The sequence below is a fragment of the Mauremys reevesii genome, linkage group 1 (assembly GCF_016161935.1).
Source record: "Mauremys reevesii isolate NIE-2019 linkage group 1, ASM1616193v1, whole genome shotgun sequence".
Lineage (NCBI taxonomy): Eukaryota > Metazoa > Chordata > Testudines > Geoemydidae > Mauremys > Mauremys reevesii.
The window spans coordinates 62,083,951-62,105,050 of NC_052623.1; the positions used below are offsets into that span (position 1 = coordinate 62,083,951).

At 41.6% G+C, this 21,100-nt stretch overlaps 1 protein-coding gene across 5 annotated transcripts in view; it reads left to right on the plus strand.

Annotated features, from left to right (window-relative positions):
* The window catches only part of CAB39L (calcium binding protein 39 like), a 96,922-nt gene that overhangs the window by 18,625 nt on the left and 57,197 nt on the right, over positions 1 to 21,100 (plus strand). Inside the window, exons 2-4 of one of the 5 annotated variants that reach the window (XM_039520353.1) lie at positions 9,144 to 9,364; positions 14,024 to 14,168; positions 18,607 to 18,753. In XM_039520353.1, coding sequence (XP_039376287.1) covers positions 14,073 to 14,168; positions 18,607 to 18,753 — 243 coding nt within the window. In that variant the 5' untranslated portion in view covers positions 9,144 to 9,364; positions 14,024 to 14,072. The other 4 variants (XM_039520354.1, XM_039520355.1, XM_039520356.1 and 1 more) reach the window with 4 other exon arrangements.

Genomic DNA, 21,100 nt, shown 5'->3' on the forward strand with positions numbered 1-21,100 from the left:
TTTGCTGCGTAGATTTATCCGTAGGGTCCATCTTTACCTTGGTGAGCAGCAGACCACTAGATTGACTTTCGCTCTAGGTTATGTTTTCACAGGATTTTTGTGTGTACAATTTACATAATGTACATGTCCACACACCCCCTCGAGGGTTATATATAAAAATGAAAATTATAGGGTCAGAAAGAATGTGATGAGGAGGTAGAAAGTTTTTATTGACATGAATTTGGGATGGCCATATTGAGTGGTGGGGTGTTCTTTTTAAGGCCATCCCTAATAATGCTAGACTTCGAAGGACTAGAATTTTGTTGGTAAGTATCAGTTTCACCATAGACACACACATGGATGAAAAATATTTCTATAAATGATTATCAAAATTTACAGCTAGACAAAGTAAGAAATACTGTTTGAGAACTTAATTTAGTTTAAGGATATTTACTTTGTATATTTTGACATGTGATATTAACAATGGTGTTTTAATGGTTATAAAGCTTCAACTCTTTGAATCTCAACATCTACTGTCATTATATAATTGTCTGACCATGGCCATAATTTTGCACATTGTGAAAATCTAAATCAGTAAAAATATAAAAATTCTTAACAATAAGCATTGATGATATCCATCAAAATTATAAAAAAACACCAGATTCTGCCAAGCCTACTTATACTACATCATGCTGTATTCTGTCTACCCCACACATTTTAACAAATAAAATAATTTTAGAAATATTTTATTGGAACTACTTTGCATGTGATAATTAGATGTTGAACATGAATGTAATTTAGATTTATAAATTTATTTCCTGACTTTGCAATTTATCACTACCACATATGGTTCAAAGCTTTTTAGCTTTCCTTTTAGCGTTGTAGAAAATAAAAAACAAATGTGGTAATGTGTGTTTTATTTCTTTGCTGTAATAGATGGAGGGGTTTTTAAGTTAAGAAAATACGGTCATTTCTTTCAAAAAAGAACTTTACCCATACCTTCAGCCTGAGATCTGCATTCATAAAAAAGGAAAAAAATGTAAAGGGACTCAAATATGTAGAAGTCAGAGTTCTTTAGCATGTGCAAACAAGTTGTTCAGTTTATTTTGACAAGACTTTAAAAATCGTTGGCTATTCATTATTAACTAATTCAGGAGTTGAGATGAGCACAAATTATATACTGAAACAAAACTAAATTATCGAAAGAAGCCCTTGTCAAAGGAAATAGTTAACTACTTAGGTAGAGGTAACAGCAGCTGGATAAATATGCCATGGTGGGGTACGTTGACTCAGGGCCTTTGCTGTTATCTGAAGATCAACTGCTGTAAAGGTCTCAACTCTCTACGCAAGCTATTCCAGACCAAATTCCACATTAGAAAGGTGGTACATAGAGTTTAAAAAAAAAAAAAACTTCAGTATTTCTCTGTGTACTAATCAGGGTGAGGATTGAGCAACTTCATGCAGCCCCTCAGAATAAAGACTCATTTCTGTGTGATGTACATGCACAGAATTCCTGTTAAAGGGAATTTCTCTAGGCAGAAGACTTGCACTATGGTGCCCTACTTGAGCGCACACAAAATCACAGCCTGTAGTGTCTATAATTACAAGTCCCCAAAAAATATCTAAATTCTGAATGAAAATAACCAGACCATATAAATAAACAGAGCTTAATATATATCACAGTCCCTAGATATACCTTTTTAACGATAAGGGTATGTCTATAGTATGAAATTAGGTCGATTTTATAGAAGTTGATCTTTAGAAAGCAATTTTATACAGTCGGTTGTGTATGTCCCCACTAAGTGCATGATCAGTGGAGTGCGTCCAATACTGTGGCTAGCATCGACTCAAGGAGCGGTGCACTGTGGGTAACTATCCTACAGTCTCCGCTGTCCATTCGAATTCTGGGTTAAGCTCCCAATGCCTTATGGGGCAAAAACATTGTAGCAGGTGGTTTTGGGTACATGTTGTCAGTCTCCCCTCCCTCTGTCTTTCTCTCTCCGTGAAAGCAACGGCAGACAATCATTCTGCGCCCTTTTTCCTGAGTTACCCGTGCAGATGCCATAGCACGGCAAGCATGGAGCTTGCTCAGCTCAGCACTGCTGTTGTGAGCATTGTAAATACCTCGCGCATTATCCTAGCTAGGAGCCGCCAGCACGAGGATGATTGTGAGGAGGACATGCCACATCCCGTGCTTTCAGGAACGTCTGTGTCGAATTGGGACATCATGGCAGCAGTGGGGCAGGTTGATACAGTGGAACGCTGATTCTGGGCCCGACAAACAAGCACAGACTGGTGGAACAGCATAGTGTTGCAGGTATGGGATGATTCACAGTGGCTGCGAAACTTTCACATGCGTAAGGCCACGTTCCTGGAACTTTGTGAGTTGCTTTCCCCCACCCTGAAGTGCAGGAATACCAAGATGAGAACTGGCCTGACAGTTGAGAAGCAAGTGGCGATAGCCCTGTGGAAGCTTGCAAAGCCCGACTGATTCCCGACTGACCAGTAGCAATGTGGAATGGGCAAATCTACTGTGCGGGCTTCTGTGATCCTAGTAGCCAATGCATTCACTGACCTTCTGCTAACAAGAGTAGTGACTCTGGGAAATGTGCAGGTCATAGTGGATGGCTTTGCTGCAATGGGGTTCCCTAACTGTGTGGGGACATGGGGGGGGGTGGAATAGATGGAACGCATATCTTTATCTTGGCACTGGACCACCTTGCCAACCAGTACATAAACCGCAAGGGGTACTTCTCAGTGGTGCTGCAAGCACTGGTGGATCACAACGGACGTTTCACTGATATCAACGTGGGATGGCCGGGAAAGGTGCATGACGCTCGCATCTTTAGGAACTCCGGGCTGTTCGAGCAGCTGCAAGAAGGGACTTACTTCCCAGACCAGAAAATTACCGTTGGGGATGTTGAAATGACAATAGTTATCCTTGCTCCCATGGCTCATGAAGCTGTACACAGGCAGCCTGGACAGTAGTAAGGAGCAGTTCAACTATAGGCTGCGCAAGTGCAGAATGGTGGTAGAATGTGTCTTTGGATGTTTAAAAGCTCGCTGGCACTGTTTGCTGACTAGGTTAGACCTGAGCACTACCAATATTCCCATTGTTATTGCTGCTTGCTGTGTGCTCCATAATATCTGTGAGAGTAGGGGGGAGACATTTATGGCGGGGTGGGAGGTTGAGGCAAATCAGCTGGCGGCTGATTTTGAGCAGCCAGACACCAGGGCGATTAGAAGAACACAGCTAGGTACGCTGCACATCAGAGAGGCTTTGAAAACCAGTTTAATGACTGGCCAGGCTACGGTGTGACAGTTGTGTGTGTTTCTCCTTGATGCAAACCTGCACCCTTTGTTGATTTTAATTCCTTGTAAGCCAACCCCCCTCTCCCCTTCGATCACAGCTTGCAAAGGAAATAGTCACTATTGTTTTGAAACCATGCATTCTTTATTATTATTTTTTTTTAAAAGTGAGATAACTGACAAGGTAGCCCAGGTGGGGTAGGGGAGGAGGGAAGGACAAGGCCACATTGCTTATTGTAGCTACACTACAAATAAAATTGTTTGAATGACAGCCTTCTGTTGCTTGCGCCATCCTCTGGAGTGGAGTGGCTGGGTGCCTGGAGCCTCCCCCTCCCTGCGTTCTTGGGCATCTGTGTGAGGAGGAAGTGGAACTTGGGGGAGGAGGGCAGGTGGTTATACAGTGGATGCAGCGGTGGTCTGTGCTCTTGTTGCCTTTTCTGCAGCTCCACCAGACGCCTGATCATGTCTGTTTGCTCCCCCATTAGCCTCGGCATCACCTCCTGCATTGTCTGATCGCGCTCACTTAATGCTTTCCTGCCCTCTGTCACTGAATGCCTCCATTCAGCTATGCCCTATCAGTGCAGGAGGACTGCATGAGCTCAGAAAACATGTCATTGCGAGTGCATTTTTTTGCCTTCTAATCTGCAATAATCTCAGGGACGGAGATGATAGGGAAAGCATAGAAACATTTGCACCTGTGGGAGGATAAAAAGGGAGAGTAAAATATAAGATGCTACATTTCTGAAAACAAAAGGGAGACTCCTTTCACAGTGAATCAAGCAATTCACAGCAGACAGCACTGTGCTTTAGGTACAAGGTCGCATTTTGCCTTTTATATTGAGCACCTGCCGGTATGGTGTCACATCACACGCGGCTGGGCAACAGAATTCGGTTTCCAGGCAGCCATGGAAAGCCAAAGGGTATGCGGGGTTGGCTTCTTCCACCTTCATAACATGTGGGAATGGTTTCAAACTGCAGCGCCCTCCTTTCCCATAGCAAGCAATGCTGGTTAGGTTTGCCATTTAAAAGGAGGGGCTGCGGTTTTGGGGTGGATGTGCAGCACACCCCTCCCTCTACTCCACCGCGTGGCTATTCTCTGGGATGATCCCTTTTAGCCAAGTGCAAACAGCCTGGCATGAACTGAGTCCTTTTACTGTTCCCTTACAAAAATTCCCCTATTTCAACCAGGTGACCATGAACGATATCACTCTCCTGAGGCTAACACAGAAAGATTGCTTGAATGTGACCAAAACCCAGGACCATCCGCTGCCATGCTTTGTGCTGCAGTGATTCCAGACTACTTGCTACTGTCTTGGCGTGGTAAAGTGTCCTACCATGGAGGACAAAATAAGGCAGCCCTCCCCAGAAACCTGCAAAGGCTTTCAGAGTACCTCCAGGAGAGCTTCATGGAGATGTTCCTGGAGGATTCCCGCTCCATCCCCAGATACATTAACAGACTGTTTTCTAGTAGCTGTACTGGCTGCGAATGCATCCCAATTCTTCAGGGCAAATCAAATATTAAACACAATTGCTTTTAAATCCTGTAGCGTAGTTACAAATGTGCACTCACCAGAGGTGCCTTCTCCAGCTTCAGCATCCAGGAACCCGCGTTGGGAGGGTATTGGCTCCAGGGTGATGAAAAGGTCCTGGCTGCCGGGGAGAACGGATTCACTGCTTGCCTGCTGGGCATTCTCTTCTTCCTCCTCATCCACAAAATCCTCCTCCCTGTTTTGTGAGACTCTCCCTTGCAGGTGTCCCAAGGACAGCAGTGAGGTAGTGGTAGGGTCCCCCCCTAGAATGCCATGCAGCTGATCATAGAAGCAGCTTGTATGGGACTGTGACCTGGAGTGATTGTTTGCCTCCTTTGTCTTTTGGTAGACTTGCCTGAGCTTAACTTTCACATGGCACTGCTGTGTGTCCCTGTTGTAGCCTCTCTCCATCATGGCCTGTGCAATTTTGGCATATATATTTAGCATTTCTTCTTTCTGATCGGAGTTCTGCCTGCACAGATTCTTCTCCCCATACAGCAATCAGATCCAGTGTCTCCTGTTCGGTCCAAGCTGGAGCTTGTTTCCTATTCTGGGACTGCATGGTCACCTGTGCTGCTGAGCTCACCACACTGACCAAACAGGAAATGAAATTCAAATTTCCCGGGGCTTTTCCTGTGTACCTAGCTAGTATGGTGACCAGACAGCAAGTGTGAAAAATCGGGATGGGGGTTAGGGGTAATAGGAGCCTATATAAGAAAAAGACCCGAAAATCGGGACTGTCCCTATAAAATCAGGACATCTGGTCACCCTACTGGCTAGTGCATCGGAGTTGAAAGTGCTGTCCAGAGCAGTCACATTGGAGCACTCTGGGGTAGCTCCCGGGGGCCAATTCTGTCAAATTGCATCTGCACTACCCCAAATTTGACCCAGCAAGGTCGATTTTAGTGCTACTCCCCTCACCGGGGAGGAGCACAGTATTTAATATTAAGAGCCATTTAGATAGATAGAACGATGTTGGTTGTGTAGACGTATTGCGTATAAAATTGACCTAACACGGCTAAATTTGACCTATCCTCGTAATGTAGACCGGGGCTAACGGTAGTTAAGGTCTGGAATAGGCTTTCAGTGGAAGTTGTGGAATCCCTATCATAGGAGATTTTTAAGAGCAGTTTGGACCAATCCCTGTCAGAGGTGGTCTAGGCTTACTTGGTCCTGTCTCAGCACAGGGGACTGGACTAGATGATTCTATGATAATCTTATGTTTATATAGCATTTCTTATTCTGTATATACCACAAATGCTTCTACAAATGTAATGATATACAAACCATCTAGTGGGCTTACTTAACCTACCACTGAAATGCGGCTTTTTCTCTGTGGTGAAACTCAGCAAACGTTCCATAGTGCACACCTCCGTTGTATTTCAGTTTAGGACAGGAAGGAGCACCTTTTTCCATCTGAAACATCAATGGAAGTGATGTGGGGAGGACAGAATTATGCTAGACGGTGTTTGACTGGGAAATAACAGTTAATGCCTCTACCCTTACAAAAAGTGCAATTGCATGTGTTACTAAATGTTGTTAGATTTGTTTTCAGTCTTATTCAAAAGATGGAACCTCCAGCAGCACGGTGCCCCATAACGTGCTGGGGGACTGCGTCAGAACTGACTTGGAGCTAAGAGTGCCACCTGCTGAATCACTAGTGCCTCTTCCTGCAGTTCCTTTTGGGTGTGGGTGAACCCACATTTCACTTCAGAAACTGGCTTTAACCATGGTTTTAGCACCATCTCAACATGTGGTTCTAAAACCCTGGGGCCTAGGTGCCTCAGTGATGCTTTATTATTTTAAGCATAAATGTGTGTGCTGCTTTACAAGCAAGTAAAAGAAGATCTTTCCGAGGACAAAGTAGTGCCTCCTGTGTGGATGCATAAGGATGGGAGACAGTGCCCGGAGCAGGGTCATATATATTTTAGTCCTTGTTCTCCTTTTGAGTACAAAGACTAAAGATTGTTGATGCTAGGTTCTTCCAAAGTGAGTGTCTCTCCCAACCCTGTCTCTGCCCTGGCCAGCTGAGCTTGGTGACTGCACACGGAAGCTGCACTTTTTAAAAGGGTGGTGTTGCACCTGCATTCCTCAGATCTCTAGTTTCAGTGCCTCCCAGACAGTAGTGTAGCTAGTGGGGTTCAGGGGAAGCAGCCGCTTCCCCTCAGCACGTTTTCAAAAAGTGGTGCCTGCCGGAGGAGCCATGGTGGGGACGGCAGGCGCGGAAGCGGCGCCTGTCGGGCCGGCACTGGCGGCAGCACAGAGGGAGGAGCCATGGGTGGGGGCGGCAGGCGCGGCCAGAGGAGCAAGGGGGCCGGATCCTCAGCCATTGTGCCCCACGCTCAGCGCGGCGCCAACATTGCCGCAGCTACCTTCTGCGGCAGCGGCTCAGGGCTCGGCGGCCAAGCGCTCCCTGCCCCTTGCTAATGCAGTGTGGGGAGGCGAAAGGGCCCCTGTGCCTTTAAGGCTGCCTGGCTGGCGAGTCCCGCGTGGAGCGCACCGAGCGCCAGGAGCAGGCCGGGGATAGGCAGCGGCGCAGGGCGGAAGGTGAGCAGGGAGTCTGGTGCCTTGCACTGGGGAGTTCTGGCAAGGAGCTCCCCTGGCCCGCAGGGCAGGGACGCAAGCCGTGCTGTCTGGACGGGGGGCCCTGGCACGGCGCAGGAGCCTGGATCCTGGGGTGGGGGGGATGGGACCACGCGGGGGGGCCAGGCAGCACAGCCCGGCAGGGAACACCTGCAGAGCGTGCTGGGCAGGAGAGACTCTCCCCGGGATGGGGGGGTATCCGCACCCCCGGGAAGCCCGCAGGAGTCCTGAGCTGGCCCCGGGGTTAATCTGGGGGGAAAATGGGAGGAGCCAAAGGGGCGTGGCCGGGGAGGAGCCAAGGGGGCGCCTTTTTTATGTTTGCTCCCCTACACTTAAAACCTGGCTACGCCACTGCTCCCAGAGTTCCTAGTGGAGTGGTACACCTCTGCACTGCCTCCACTATAAGGCTGTGGTTAACTACCATGACTGAGTCCTAAATTGAGACATGACAGGACATGGGAAGGCAGCACTAACATGTGGTGGACACAGAGAGAGGTTTCTAAAATAAATCTGCTATGTGTACTCAAGCTTTTTAAATAATGTGAGGTGATAATGAACTTGACAAAACGCTGAGATACAGAATTCAGCCCCAAACTACACCCTGAACTGTTGATTTCAGCACGTGTGTATATATCATCACTCATCATGCAAAGGCTCATCATAATGCTAAAACAGAGCAGAAATAAGATGAGGAAGGAATTTAAAACACAGCATTGGTAGCAATCATTAGTAAAACAATTTTCTTTCTACGGTCTTTAATGTACATTAGACATTAGCTGTAGGGAAAAAGCATATGTAATTCCCTGTGGACATATGTGAAACAGCCTGAAGAATCATCAGTGTTAGAGAAAAATGAAGCTTTAAAATAACACACAGAAATGCACGCACACACATTCTCTTTCTATTTCCCCCACCTATCCAAGAAGATCCTTCAAGATAATTGCAGTTTGCTATATTTTCCCATGATTGATAATAGTTAGTAGTATATATTGTTTCAGTAGATTTTTTTATTATGTGAATGTCTCCTTCCTGTCTTATACTGACATTGTCATAAAATTAAAATACACTTAGCTTGAGATACACCTTTTATGTCTATTGGATTTTATTTTGCTCAGAATAAACTGTGAGTTTTGCACAGAAAAATAGAGTAAAGAAAAAATTTTTTTTTCAAGCAGGAAACAGCAGCCTATGGGTAGATCCCCTCTGCCCAAAGAGCTCTTGTGGTAGCATGTTGACTTTACTATCTTGTAACCATAAACCATTCACTGTTAGAAGCACTTATTTACATTCTAAACAGAAGGGTAAGGTGAATAATGTAATTATAGCAACCTCTACCACACTGTGGGTGTGAAAGAGGCAACTGTGGTGGGCTTTTGTACTAAAAACTGATGAGGGAAAACTTATGTGAGTGATGTAGATTTGTTGCATTTGTGACTTTAACCCTAGAAAATTCTGTTGGCAGAGGCATTACTTTGTCTTTTGCTTTACACACATTCCTCTGACGTGGAGCTCAGTTTACAGAGGGAGGGTGTGTGTGGCGTATGTGAGAGAGAAAGCCGGGAAGGGAGGGAAGACGCACATACACAGAGCTAGTCTGACCAGAAACAGAACTGCCCCTGGCAGATTAGAGAGACAAATGAGGTTTGGAATCTGAATCCAGGAAAAGGAGAGTGGAAATTTACAGCTGCTCTGAGTGAGTGTGCGTGTTTTAGTGATCATCTCTGTTAACATTTTTTCCAAAAGGTAACAGTTACTCTGTCTTCAGCAAGCAAGTTGAGACTGAATTCTGGAATTTGTTTTCTCTGCCACGTGTCAATAATAAGCAAGAACTTATATTAAATGGAAGATAAGTAAAGGGTCCTCCAACTGGCCTGCTGGTTTGGGTCTGGCAGAGAGCTGTCTTCAGCACCTCATCATGCATCTGCTTTTTGTTGTTTAGACAAGCCTGGGCATTTCTGTACACAGTGAGTATCAGCTAAGATTACCTAGTCTGAATTAAATAAAATTAGGTAATGAATTAAAACTTCCTTTTTTGGGTTATCAATAGCTTTTTGGTAATGAAATTCTCACTTATTTCTTGTTACCTTTTTGTAGCATTGTAAACTAATGTGGTGTTTGTGTTTTGTATGTTAAAGCAGTCCTAAACAGTACTACTTCTGTTACATAAGGCATTGGCTCTGTTAGCAAATATTCTGTATCCATGGCATATCTTTGGAAATGGGTTTTATTTACAGTGGGGATTCCAAAAATAAAATAGCTGCAATATATCACTTCTCTTGCTTCTCTCTAATGAGGTGCTTGCAGATGCAGCTTTGCTCTTGAGATACAGAGAAATGAGAGCATAGTCACTTGCGTAAGAAATTCAGAAACTATTGTTTAAGTATATAAAATTTGAGTATATATTCAAATTGTCACATGTAACTACATACATCATTATAAATAAAGAGATGGAGGATGATCTAATAGGTCTCTTCCATCTCTAGCTTCTAGGTTTCTCTGAAGTAATGGGCCAGTATGAAAGTCCTTTTTCAGGCAAAATGTTCATTTAAGTCTCTGGGGACTTTTGCCTGAGTAAGGACTTTAGAACTTGGCCCATTTTTAGTGGTAATAAACCCATTGCAGTGCCAAATTTATTTAATGCGTCATGGTGTCACTGGAAGTGATAGGACTCTTTTCAAAGAAATGACCAAGTGAATGGAGGTGGTATGGGTCACTTTCCAATAATGGCTAATATAAAGCAAAGAAGAATAAATACTTGTATTAATGTTTGAACTGCTGGATCAAGAGTGTTATTTTTTTCCCACTTGGCTGCTGTCTCTATTATTTTATTTTTTTAATTTGGGTTCTGTTACCAGTTTCTCTTGCTTCCACAATTATTACTACTAATCTAAATGGAAATTAGGCTAAAATTCCCCTTGTATGTAAGTAAATAATAATAGCCCCTAAATAATGGCTTTAATCTCCCAAATATTAATTTGTTAAGGGACCTGATCCTGCGTGATTGGAGACTTTGAATTTTGCTGTGAACTTCAATGGGCAGGACTGGGCTCTGCTTATGTTTCACAAACATCACTGTTGCCATGCTATAGGTAGAGATTCCAAAGACTCCTGAGTGTTACCCTTCTGCTGCTGTCAGCAAGTATCTGTGAAACCTACTTGCAAGTTGCGTTTCTCATCACCTTCTAGCACTAGTCCCTAAAGAAGATAAAGTACTACTGTTGTCAGTAACTACATTAGCTCAAATGGCAGAGGTCTATGTGGTGGATCTAAAGATTCCAATCCTGCTGATGATCTATGTGAGTGTCAGGATAGTTCCATGTGATAGAATTTGTCTCTGTTGTCTTTTTTTTAAAAGCCTAGGAAATTACAACAAAAAAAAACTATATTAAAAGAGCATTGTTAAGGTTGCAAAGTCAAGCCTTCAAAAGTTAGGAAAGGCCAGAATGAAGGTACCTGTGCAAGCTTAATTCACTCCCCCTTCCGCTTTATGTGTTTGCATTATGAAATAGACTATGTACTATTTTTTCCGCAGGACCCCTGGCTCATTAAGTGAATGGGAATTATTCTATATTTCTTTTTTTATTCTCCTCATTGCTCACAGGCCTTATTTAATGCACACAATCCAAAGCCTACATTGAATACAAAATTATTAATTTCCTCCTGTATCTTTCTATAGTGTTCCCACCATAGTATCTGGGTGCTTCACAAACATTAATGCATTTATCTTCAGAATATTCCTGTGAGATTAAGCAGTATTATCATCTCCATTTTCCAGGTGGGGAATTGAGGCACAGAGAGATCAAGGTAAAAAATGCCCATTAGTTCTAGGTGCCCTATTTGAGATGCCTGGAGACTGATTTTTTTTTTTTTAAAAGAGTGCCATTGTGAGTGCTCCAGCACACCTGCATATCTGACCCCATGTATCTCACACTGAGTACCCAGAAAATTGGAACACACAACTAATAAGCAAATGTGAAAATTTTGGTTTGTGGTTTGTCCAACATAATATAGGAACTCTGTGGCAGAGGCAGGATAGAATCCAGTTCTCTAGGACATCCTACAACTGCTTTTAACTATGGGACAGTCCTTAGTTTTCCTGTAATCTCTTGCTTCATTCACCATGTAACTTCCCAGTTCTGCAACAAACGAGGCAGGGATCCAAATAACAGCCTCATTTGGTGCACACCCCTGATTCATCTCTAGAACACTGTCCATTCAGTGCCTTTTCCTGTGGAAAAATAGTATGTAATCATGTAATTAAAGAGTATAAATTTAATGCATATACATAAAAGGGATGAATTAACATTGCATTGGCAGCCTGAATTCTGGCATTTCCTAATCTGAATGATTGAGTTTATAACCTTAATTGTCCTTTAAACCGTTTTTTTTGTTTGTTTGTTTGTTTTTTTGGAGTGGGGGATGCAATAATACATAATTAGCCTGCAAAATGATAGTGGAAAAATTTACCAGCCCCAGCACACGGTCTACACACCATCAATGCTTTTTAACACAGTGATGGGGTGGGAGGAAATGAAGATATTTTATTTATCTATTAAAAAATAACTCATCCCAGGGTAAATGTTGTGATTCTGGTACACAGGGAGATACTGTATACCTAAAAGGATAAGAAAACATACAAAGTTTTCTTGTCTGAATTTGTGTAAAATGTTATACAATCATTCACTTTCAATACCAAACTGCTTATCTCAAGTAACATGTAAGAAGAATGGATTGAATGAATCACATGCTGTCATTCTTGTGTTTGTGGGAAGGAGGAGGAAGTATTTGTTACTTAACTGAGTTACTGTATAATGATGAGATCTGCTGATGACTGAAGTAATATTGCTGTCTGCATGCCTCCTTTGTTTGCAGTGTTATTGTAGCCATATTGGTCCCAGGATATTAGAGAGACTAGGTGTGTGAGGTAATAACTTTTATTGGACTAACTTCTATTTATGAAAGAGTCAAGCTTTCAAGATAAACAGAGCTCTTCTTCAGGCTTGTCACTTTCACTAATAGTGAAGTTAGTCCACTAAAAGATATTACCTCACCCACCTTGTTTCTCCCTCCTTTATTGTGTTTATAAGCTTTGATATACTGGGGTCTTTTAAGGAAGACTGTGATCAAGAAATAAAGGAGAGCTCAGGGAGGGAGCCTATAAAGTGTATGAAAAGAAATCTGATTAGTGTGATTAGAACTCTTTAATACAAATATAAACTTAAACATTTCCGTATGTCACGCTGGTGAACATGTAAGCTGGCTGAACAGGTTTCTGTGTCTGCCAATCTAGTCACTGGAAACTCAGCTGGGCTGAGACCGTTTGTTTTGGCCCATTATAATAGTATCTTCAAGCAAGAGCTGAAAAAGGGTGGTGGCCTATCGGTGTTTTTTCCTTACCTCATTTTAGCATTCCCACCAGACAAGCTAACTCCAAGCTTCCTATTGAAGCTGTTGGGCTTTGTTATTTGGTGGATGTGGGTTGGTTGGTTTTTATTAAATGCTATTTTAGATTAATTGGATTAGCAATGGCACATCATCATCTGTTCTGAGCTGTAGGAACATAAACTCCGATCTGTGAAATAGTCAGATCTTCTCCCCCTGCCCCCTCTTCAGATTCACATGAAAATCAGTCTGTTAAACTTTATCCCACAGATTTGCTGAGACAAAAAACAGATTTCACCATCTTGCATATTCCCAAAATTACCAGAGGTCTAGTTGTCTAGGTCTCAGAATCCTGGATGGGGCTGGGGGGAAAGGGGGTGGAAGAGAGGAAGAGGAACCTTTAGTTTAGGCTCTTGTTCCTATTGAATGGCATTCTATACCACCCCCAAGTCTTCGTTGATAAATGTTTGCTGATAGGCCTGTGGTAATCTACAAAACTAATAGATCTGGTTTTGTGATTAATAAAGCACAGAATTGGAAGCCAACAAATCTTGGTTTTATTCCTGACTTTCCCATTAGATTCTTATGTGACCTTTGACAAGTCATTTAATCTTTTTGTGCCTCAGTTCCCCCATTGTAAAAGTGGAGGTAGTTGTACTTACATGCCTCACTAGTATGATGTCAGGCTTCATTAATGTTCGTAAAAGTCTTCGAGCTCGCGGGGAAGGCATGCACTGTGAGTGCCCAATATCACGTTGCAATCTCAGCCATTCCTTTGACTATTCCTAGTACCTGCACACTGCTGATCTTATTAGTCTCTGGACTTCATGAATGCTTTAGCTTGAGTATTAAGTTTTTGTCTTTTGTGCGTGTATGATCTTGTGGATGTCAAGGGAATGACAAAATAACCTGGTGAAATATAAGAGAGCAGAAGAATTTCTCACCAACAATGAAACACACCTGCCCTGCCCACGCCTACTGCCTGTCATAAAGAAGCTCTTCTTTCTAATTTTAACAGGCCCAGCCACACATCTAGAAAAGGTTGCTTTAAAAACTGCTTTTCACTATTTTTGCCACTTCCCCCCTAAAATAAAACAAAAGCAAGCATGTTCTTTCACCAAACCCTAGCTGAACACTGCCAGAACTGACACTTGTCACTGAAATATTTTTGTGAATTTAGAGTGCATGAAAGATGTTGGACTTTCTAGCTGTGGAGACTGAGATGTTCTGTTTATCTACAGGTTACAGCCTCAGGAAGTGGAAGTACATTATTTCCCATGCAACCCTGCAATGTGTCTCATTCCTATACTGGAGAAACCACCTCCAAGGCTGAAAGAGTTATTTGGTTTAAAGATCTGTTTTTCCCCCTCATCTCATAAACTGCTAGTAAGTCTGAGACTTACTGATAAATTAGTGACAGCTGTAGTGGTGCTGTTTACGAAATTGACCCCTCCTCATAAGGAACTTATAGGAGACCACCAAACCATGGTCACCAAAGAGCCCTCAGATAGTAGTAGTTTTCAGTTACCACCAGCCTGTTCTACATTCAAAGTTTTTGCCACAGTTTGCTTCCTTTATCTTGTGTGACTGAGAATAGTATGTGTCCAAAGAAAATCACTGAATAGTGGAGGCAAAGGAGACCATAGGTCTGACAGGAACATGTCTGCCATTGGGAACAAATGGTACCAAGAAAGAGAGAGTCCAACAGAGATTTTTAAAATGTGTAATTTGCACTCTACCCATGGCTTGCTTTTTGTGTGGAGGTGAAGGCAGGAGCAGAGAAGAGAATGAATTTGTTGCCCTGCTACAGTCAACGATAGAGAGTGAAGTGAAGAGTAATGGCACTCCCCTTGTCACTGGGAAGTTCCTTTGTGCCGTTAAGGTGCTGTAGTGGTAAGCTTGTGTGTAATAGCACTACAAAAAAATCCCCTAAGGTTCCCCATCTACTCTGGAAGTGCTAGTTCTCATGTCCTTCAGTTTTTATAAGTAGCCCTGAATTAAAGACAGACTCTCATCAAAGGTGTAGTTGATGCAGAAAAAAGTTGGCTCCAGATTTTCAAAAGTGCCACTTGTGACGGGTTGGATCACAGAAACCCCCTTGGGACTGCCACCTGATGTGCTGAGACTACCTCTGAGCCTGTTTTCCCTGCCAGCTTGGGACTCCAGTTTGAGCCCGACACGCTTGCCTGCTGCAAACACAGATCCAAGTCTGAACCACGTCCCCCACAAGCTGCAGGCTTAACTGAAAACAGCTTAAGAAGTGCTCCTGTCTCCAGCACTCAGATGCCCAGCTCCCAGTGGGGTCCAAACCCCAAATAAATCAATTTTACCCTATATAAAGCTTATACGGGGTAAACTCATAAATTGTTTGCCCTCTATAACACTGATGGAGAGAGATGCACAGCTGTTTGCTTCCCCCCGCCCCTCGGTATTAATACATACTCTGGGTTCATTAATAAGTAAAAAGTGATTTTATTAAATATAAAAAGTAGGATTTAAGTGGTTCCAAGTAATAACAGATGGGACAAAGTAAATTACCAAGCAAAATAAAATAAAATATGCAAGCCTAAGTCTAATACAGTAAAAACTAAATGCAGAGATGTTCCCATAAGCCTCTTTTACAGGCTAGACTTCTTCCTACTCTGAGTCCAGCAATCACTCACACCCCTGTAGTTACTATCCTTTGTTCCAGTTTCTTTCAGCCTCTCCACCTGGAGATGCCTATCTTTTGTGCCAGCTGAAGACCAAATGGAGAGGGTTCAATAGACTTTCTCTTGTGGGTGGAAACCCCTTCTCCTACCCTATACAGAATCCAGCGGCAAGATGGAGTTTTGGAGTCACATGGGCAAGTCACATGTCCATGCATGACTCAGAACTTTACAGGCCGACGCCAGGAAAGCTCAGATGTGGACTGGCATCTCTCAAAGTTCATTGTCAGCTTAAGTGTTTCTTGATTGGGCACTTACAGAGAATAGTCTTTTCTCAAGAAGCTGATCAAATGCTTCACTGAGGCTACTTAAAATCAAACAAGTACATAGCCAATAGTCATAACTTCGAATAAAAAAATGATACATGCATACCAATAGGATGAATATATTCAGTATATCATAACCTCTGCAGAGATATGTTACATGGCATATCTAGCATAAAACATATTCCAGTTATGTCATATTTACACTCATAAGCATATTTTTGTAAAGCATTATGGGGTGCAACGTCACACCAGTACTTTCAGGTACCTCAGATTAGGCATTTGGAAATCAAGGTAACCAAAATACCTCCCATTGTTGTAAATATTGGCTTTTACTTTTAGAATTCAATGGACTCCATCTAGGATGGGGAAAAAAAGCTTACCTGTCTAGTGATACAAAATCCTGTTGGAATTGTAGTGAAAATAGTGACTATGTAGTACAGAGGCTATGTTCAGAAGATGTATATAGGTTAATTCCTTTTGGGAAAAGGTAGGTAATAAGCCTTGTGATTCTTGAAGCTAACATATAAAAAAATTATTACTTCTTCCCCTTTCTCCCCCCAAAAAGAGGAAACCTGCTAGCCAAAAGTGGTTAATTTATTTAAAAATTGGAATAATCAAAGTTACCCTGACCCGCCTTAATGTGATGTTTGTTTCTTAAAATATCCTTTCTTAGTTTTTTTAAATAGAATTCAAACCCAGCTCCCACCCCTCATATCTTGTCGTCAGAGGTTAATAAGCCTGCAGGTCCTGACCTTTTTCTATTTCCAGTGTTTTAATTTTTAAACATGTTCTTTTCCCTGTAATATCGAGTCGTTAACCATGTGGTTGTGGAGTCGCAAGTGCTTATTAGCATCATGCAGACAGACACGTTATTGTATTACCCTTTAAATTTAGCAAAATTGTGGGGAGAGGCCCCTTCTTTCCTGGTATGTGAATATCGCTGAACATTCCTAGATGAGTTAGTCAGTATACCCCCAGTGTAGTGTATTGGCAAATTGAGAGTTCTGACTCTGCTCTGTGCTAGTCAGAGGGTGTTGCCAAAAACTGTGGCCTGAGTTCCATGGGAGCAGCGCTGAGCACTGTTTTTGGCTTCCTAGTCAAGATCTGAGCCAAGTATTCAGGCTTACAAAGCCAAAACCACAGAAATAAAAATGTAGTTTGAACAGTGCCCTAAGGAGCTTGAATATTGAAGAGACACAGTGACTTGAATTTCCAGAATTTGAATGTGAAACTATTTCTGTAGAACCAGCCTAGCAACAAATCATTAATGAAACTATATACAAATTTATTTACTTTTGATACTATTTCCTACTCTAGGAACTTTTAACTGAAATATTACACTCTTCAAATAATCTTTCCTTATGTCACAGATAAATTACACAACATCTCTCTAAGTGCTTTAAGATGTTTCAGTTAAAAGCTTTGTGGCATAGGATCAGTCTTATTTGATAAAACATCACATACATTTTCAAATAATTCTCTCAAATATCCATAAGGGTGTATAAGTAAAAACTATAGCTATTATTTTTATTAATCATATACGATATGTAATAATTAGTATCATATGTGTACATGGAGGAAAAGTGTGTTCTATAAGACCATTAGATTTTGAGGTAAGGGTGAATGTTAGAGAGAGTATTTTACATATGTATATTTTAATCGGTTTTCGTTCTTCCCCTCTTAATCTCTGTTATAACATTTCTTATTTGTATGAGACCATAGCGTATATGAAAATTGGAGTGATTTTTTTCCCCCAGATCTAATTTACTTCTTATCAGCGTGTTTTTACTGTTTTCATGTTCTTCAGCTTGGTGACCTATCCTGCAAAGTGCTGTGCGCCCTCTTTAAAGTGACATGGGCCTGATCCAAAGTCCATACAAGTCAATGTGAGTCTTTCCATTTGACTTCATTAGACTTTGTATTGGCCCCTAAGAGTCTTCAACTCCCATTAAAGCCAATGGGAGTTGAGGACACGCAGCACCTTCCAGGCTCAGGTCCTGCTGACACATTAAAACTAAACTGGTCGCTTTCTCTTTCTGGTTCTCATGCACTAGTACGCTGATTGGTATTTGGATTTCCAACAGAATAGGGAGGAATGTCTAAGTTAAAGTGTTTTTGTTTAAATGTTTTAATTTAATGTAAGCATTTGTATTTATATTAGGCCTCATTTTATATTCCTTTCTCATCTAAACTCCCCCGGACTTAAATGAGTCAGAAGTGAGTCACAAGGAATGCAGGCTTCTCAAGGTTTGGCAAGCTCCCTTTTTGGGGAGGCTTAAACTATTCAATATTGACATCCTCTTAACTAAAAAGTTAAACAGAGAGAAACGAAATAAAATGTAAGCAATAACTGAAAAGTTGAGGCCCAATCCTGCAATGATCCAAGCAACAGATATTTGTCTGCTGGTTCTTTCTTTCTTTCTTTTTTTTTTTTTTAAATGGAGATATACCTATCTCATAACTGGAAGGGACCTTGAAAGGTCATTGAGTCCAATCCCCTGCCTTTGCAGCAGGACCAAGTACTGTCCCTGACAGTTTTTTGCCCCAGAAATGGCCCCCTCAAGGATTGAACTCACAACCCTGGGTTTAGCAGGCCAATGCTCCTTGGAGCGACTGGTTTTCCAATCAAAATTTAAAAGGCCTGTAGAAACCAACCGAGACCAGTTGAAGAATCTAGTGGAGTCTACTGGAATTTTCAGTAGATGTGAGCAACTGGAGCTCAGAGTGCTCTTACAGTCTGAGCTTGCAGTACAATTTATACATAAAGCATGCTGTATTTGACTCATAGCTGCAAACAAAACCTTAAAAGCTAATTTTTGCTTTTTGTTTTTTGTCCTTTTTTATTTAAAGCAATCCTCAGCTATAGCAGAAGAAGAAATTCAGGTGAAGAAAATCATGCCTTTGTTCAGTAAATCGCACAAAAATCCTGCTGAGATTGTAAAAACTCTGAAAGAAAACATGGCCATATTGGAAAAGCAAGATAAAAAAACAGACAAGGTATGAGATCATGTTTTTAAAAGACTAGTGATAAGGCATTTATTTGTACTCGGGGGTAAGGGGAGGGGAAGACAGTTTGAAGAGATTGAAATTACTCTGTTCACCAAGCCTGTGATCTTGCAAGCACTTATGCATGCGAGTTACTTTATGTACAATGAGCAGTCAATGAGACTACTTATCTGAGTAAAGTTAACCAGAATTGGGTAACAAATAACTTAATATTTCTATATCCAACAGGCTAATCCAAAAAAAAAAGTGATTTGTATTATTTTTTTTAATTACTCAAGCATATAACAAAATAAGATGAGACCATTTTAAAAGTACCCTAGGCTAGGGTTTACTGTTTTTGTAGGCTGAAAAACTACAAGTGTGTGTGCATGTGCGCGTGCATGCAACAACGTTATATAAAAATACAGTAATGTTCATATGTACTATATACACCCTAAATATAATTATGTATTTGTATCTATCACCGTATTAGAGTGAGTGTCTGTGTGTGCACTTATGTATAATCACAAACCTGTTTAAGTCCATTTAATTGTACTAGAGACTTTCATATTCTCTAGAAGAATTGTCATGGGTACAGTCCAATAGTAGAAATGTGGATGAGACTAAAAATAAAATTAAAACAGAAATAATTGTTAGGTAGTATTAAAACACTTCTTACACAATTCTGTCATTTGACTGCAAATGTTATTGTACTTTTCCTCAATACGATTACATATTAGAAGTGAACCAAAAATAAAAAGGTAAGCACATTTTCCTTCTCAGTGGAATCCTCTTGGTACTTTGGGTTCACAGACAATACCTCCGGAAGTGTTATTTCTGTAACATGGATCTCAGTGAGACTTCTGGTACTTGATGTCTCACTTTGGGATACCGTCAGTTAATTGTGAAGGATCAAAATAATTTCAGGGAGGGGAAAGAGAGAATATATAAAAGATTAATTTTGTGCTAAATATGTCCCCATAGCCTAATTAATGGGGACATTCAATGCAGAAATCTGGGTTTAAATCAATTTTTGTTTTTGCTTTGCAGTTCAACTTTAAAATCTCCACTGGTTGAGCTGTGCTTTTGGGGTGGGGCGGGGCATACCCTGGAGATGGAGAATTAAAAGGAATTCTGACATTTTATGAGAACTTTGGCAATTTTTGTACTTTCTAAAAAGTCTGAACTGTTGGTATACTTTTTTTGTCACAAGATAAAAGGGTTATAGATGTGGAAGATTTCTTCCAGTTTGTCAGTACGGAAATAATTTACAAATTTGAAAATGACATTTTATTTTAACTGAATGTTAAATCATTTAGCTATCCCAATCCTGCAGACTTACTCACATGTCTAGTTCCAATTAAACCACTCTACAAGAGAAAGTGGTTTGTTCCTAGTTCTGTTCTTTCAGGCACAATTCAAGAAGGCATCACTATTCAGGACCGTACTTAAGCACATGACTAAGTGCTTTGTTGAAATGGGGTCTAACTCTCTGATCTGGATTGCCAAGCAGGCAGAGTCCTACCTTATCCCCTTGGGGTCAGAGGAAAATACCTGATGTCACACAATAGATGTCCCCTTCAGTCAAGAGTTGCACTGAACTGCTCTGAAGAGAGTCACACCCAGTAAGGAAAATGTTCTGAATAGCCGATGTTGGGAGAGTAAATCATAGTGGGGAGATTCTTAGGGCTAAAACAAAGCTTTATAGGAAATCTGGAGGAAAAAACTCTCTCTCAAAAACTAATATTTAAAAAAAAAAAAAAAACAACCCTGATATCTGCTACTGCACATTCAAAACTTTGGGATCCTCGTCGATCTGCATTTATTCAGTATCTTTGCCATTCATGGGGTGTGTGGGGGGAGATGTATGTGCAACTTTCAGCTGTTCTGCTGGGCTGAGAACGTTTGAAAACTAATTATTACTGTAGTGAGGAATTCAGTGCAAAAACACCACATCTTTCACTTTCATGAAGCTAATTAAAACATTGTCTTGTCTTAACTTTCACATTCAATATACCCATTTTTCATGTGGCTAAAAGCCTTTTCTTTTCATGGCTAAACATACAGTATTGCTTGCTAGCAAAATAGATTCCAGCTAGAACTAACTTCAAAGTCAAAAGCCCATAAGGTTTATCCTGCAGTTATTTAGATGGCTGTAACCGTAGTGTGGATATGTAGTTGGAAATGCATGTTTGGGACAGTTGAAAATGGCTGATATAGCACCAGTGCCTAGAGCAGGGGTGGGGAACCTTCTTTCTATTGGGGGCCACTGACCGACAGAAAAAGTCAGTTGCAGGCCACACACAGCCCTGTGGGAGTAGGGGGTGCGGCGGCTCGGGTGTGGGGCCAGAAATGAGGG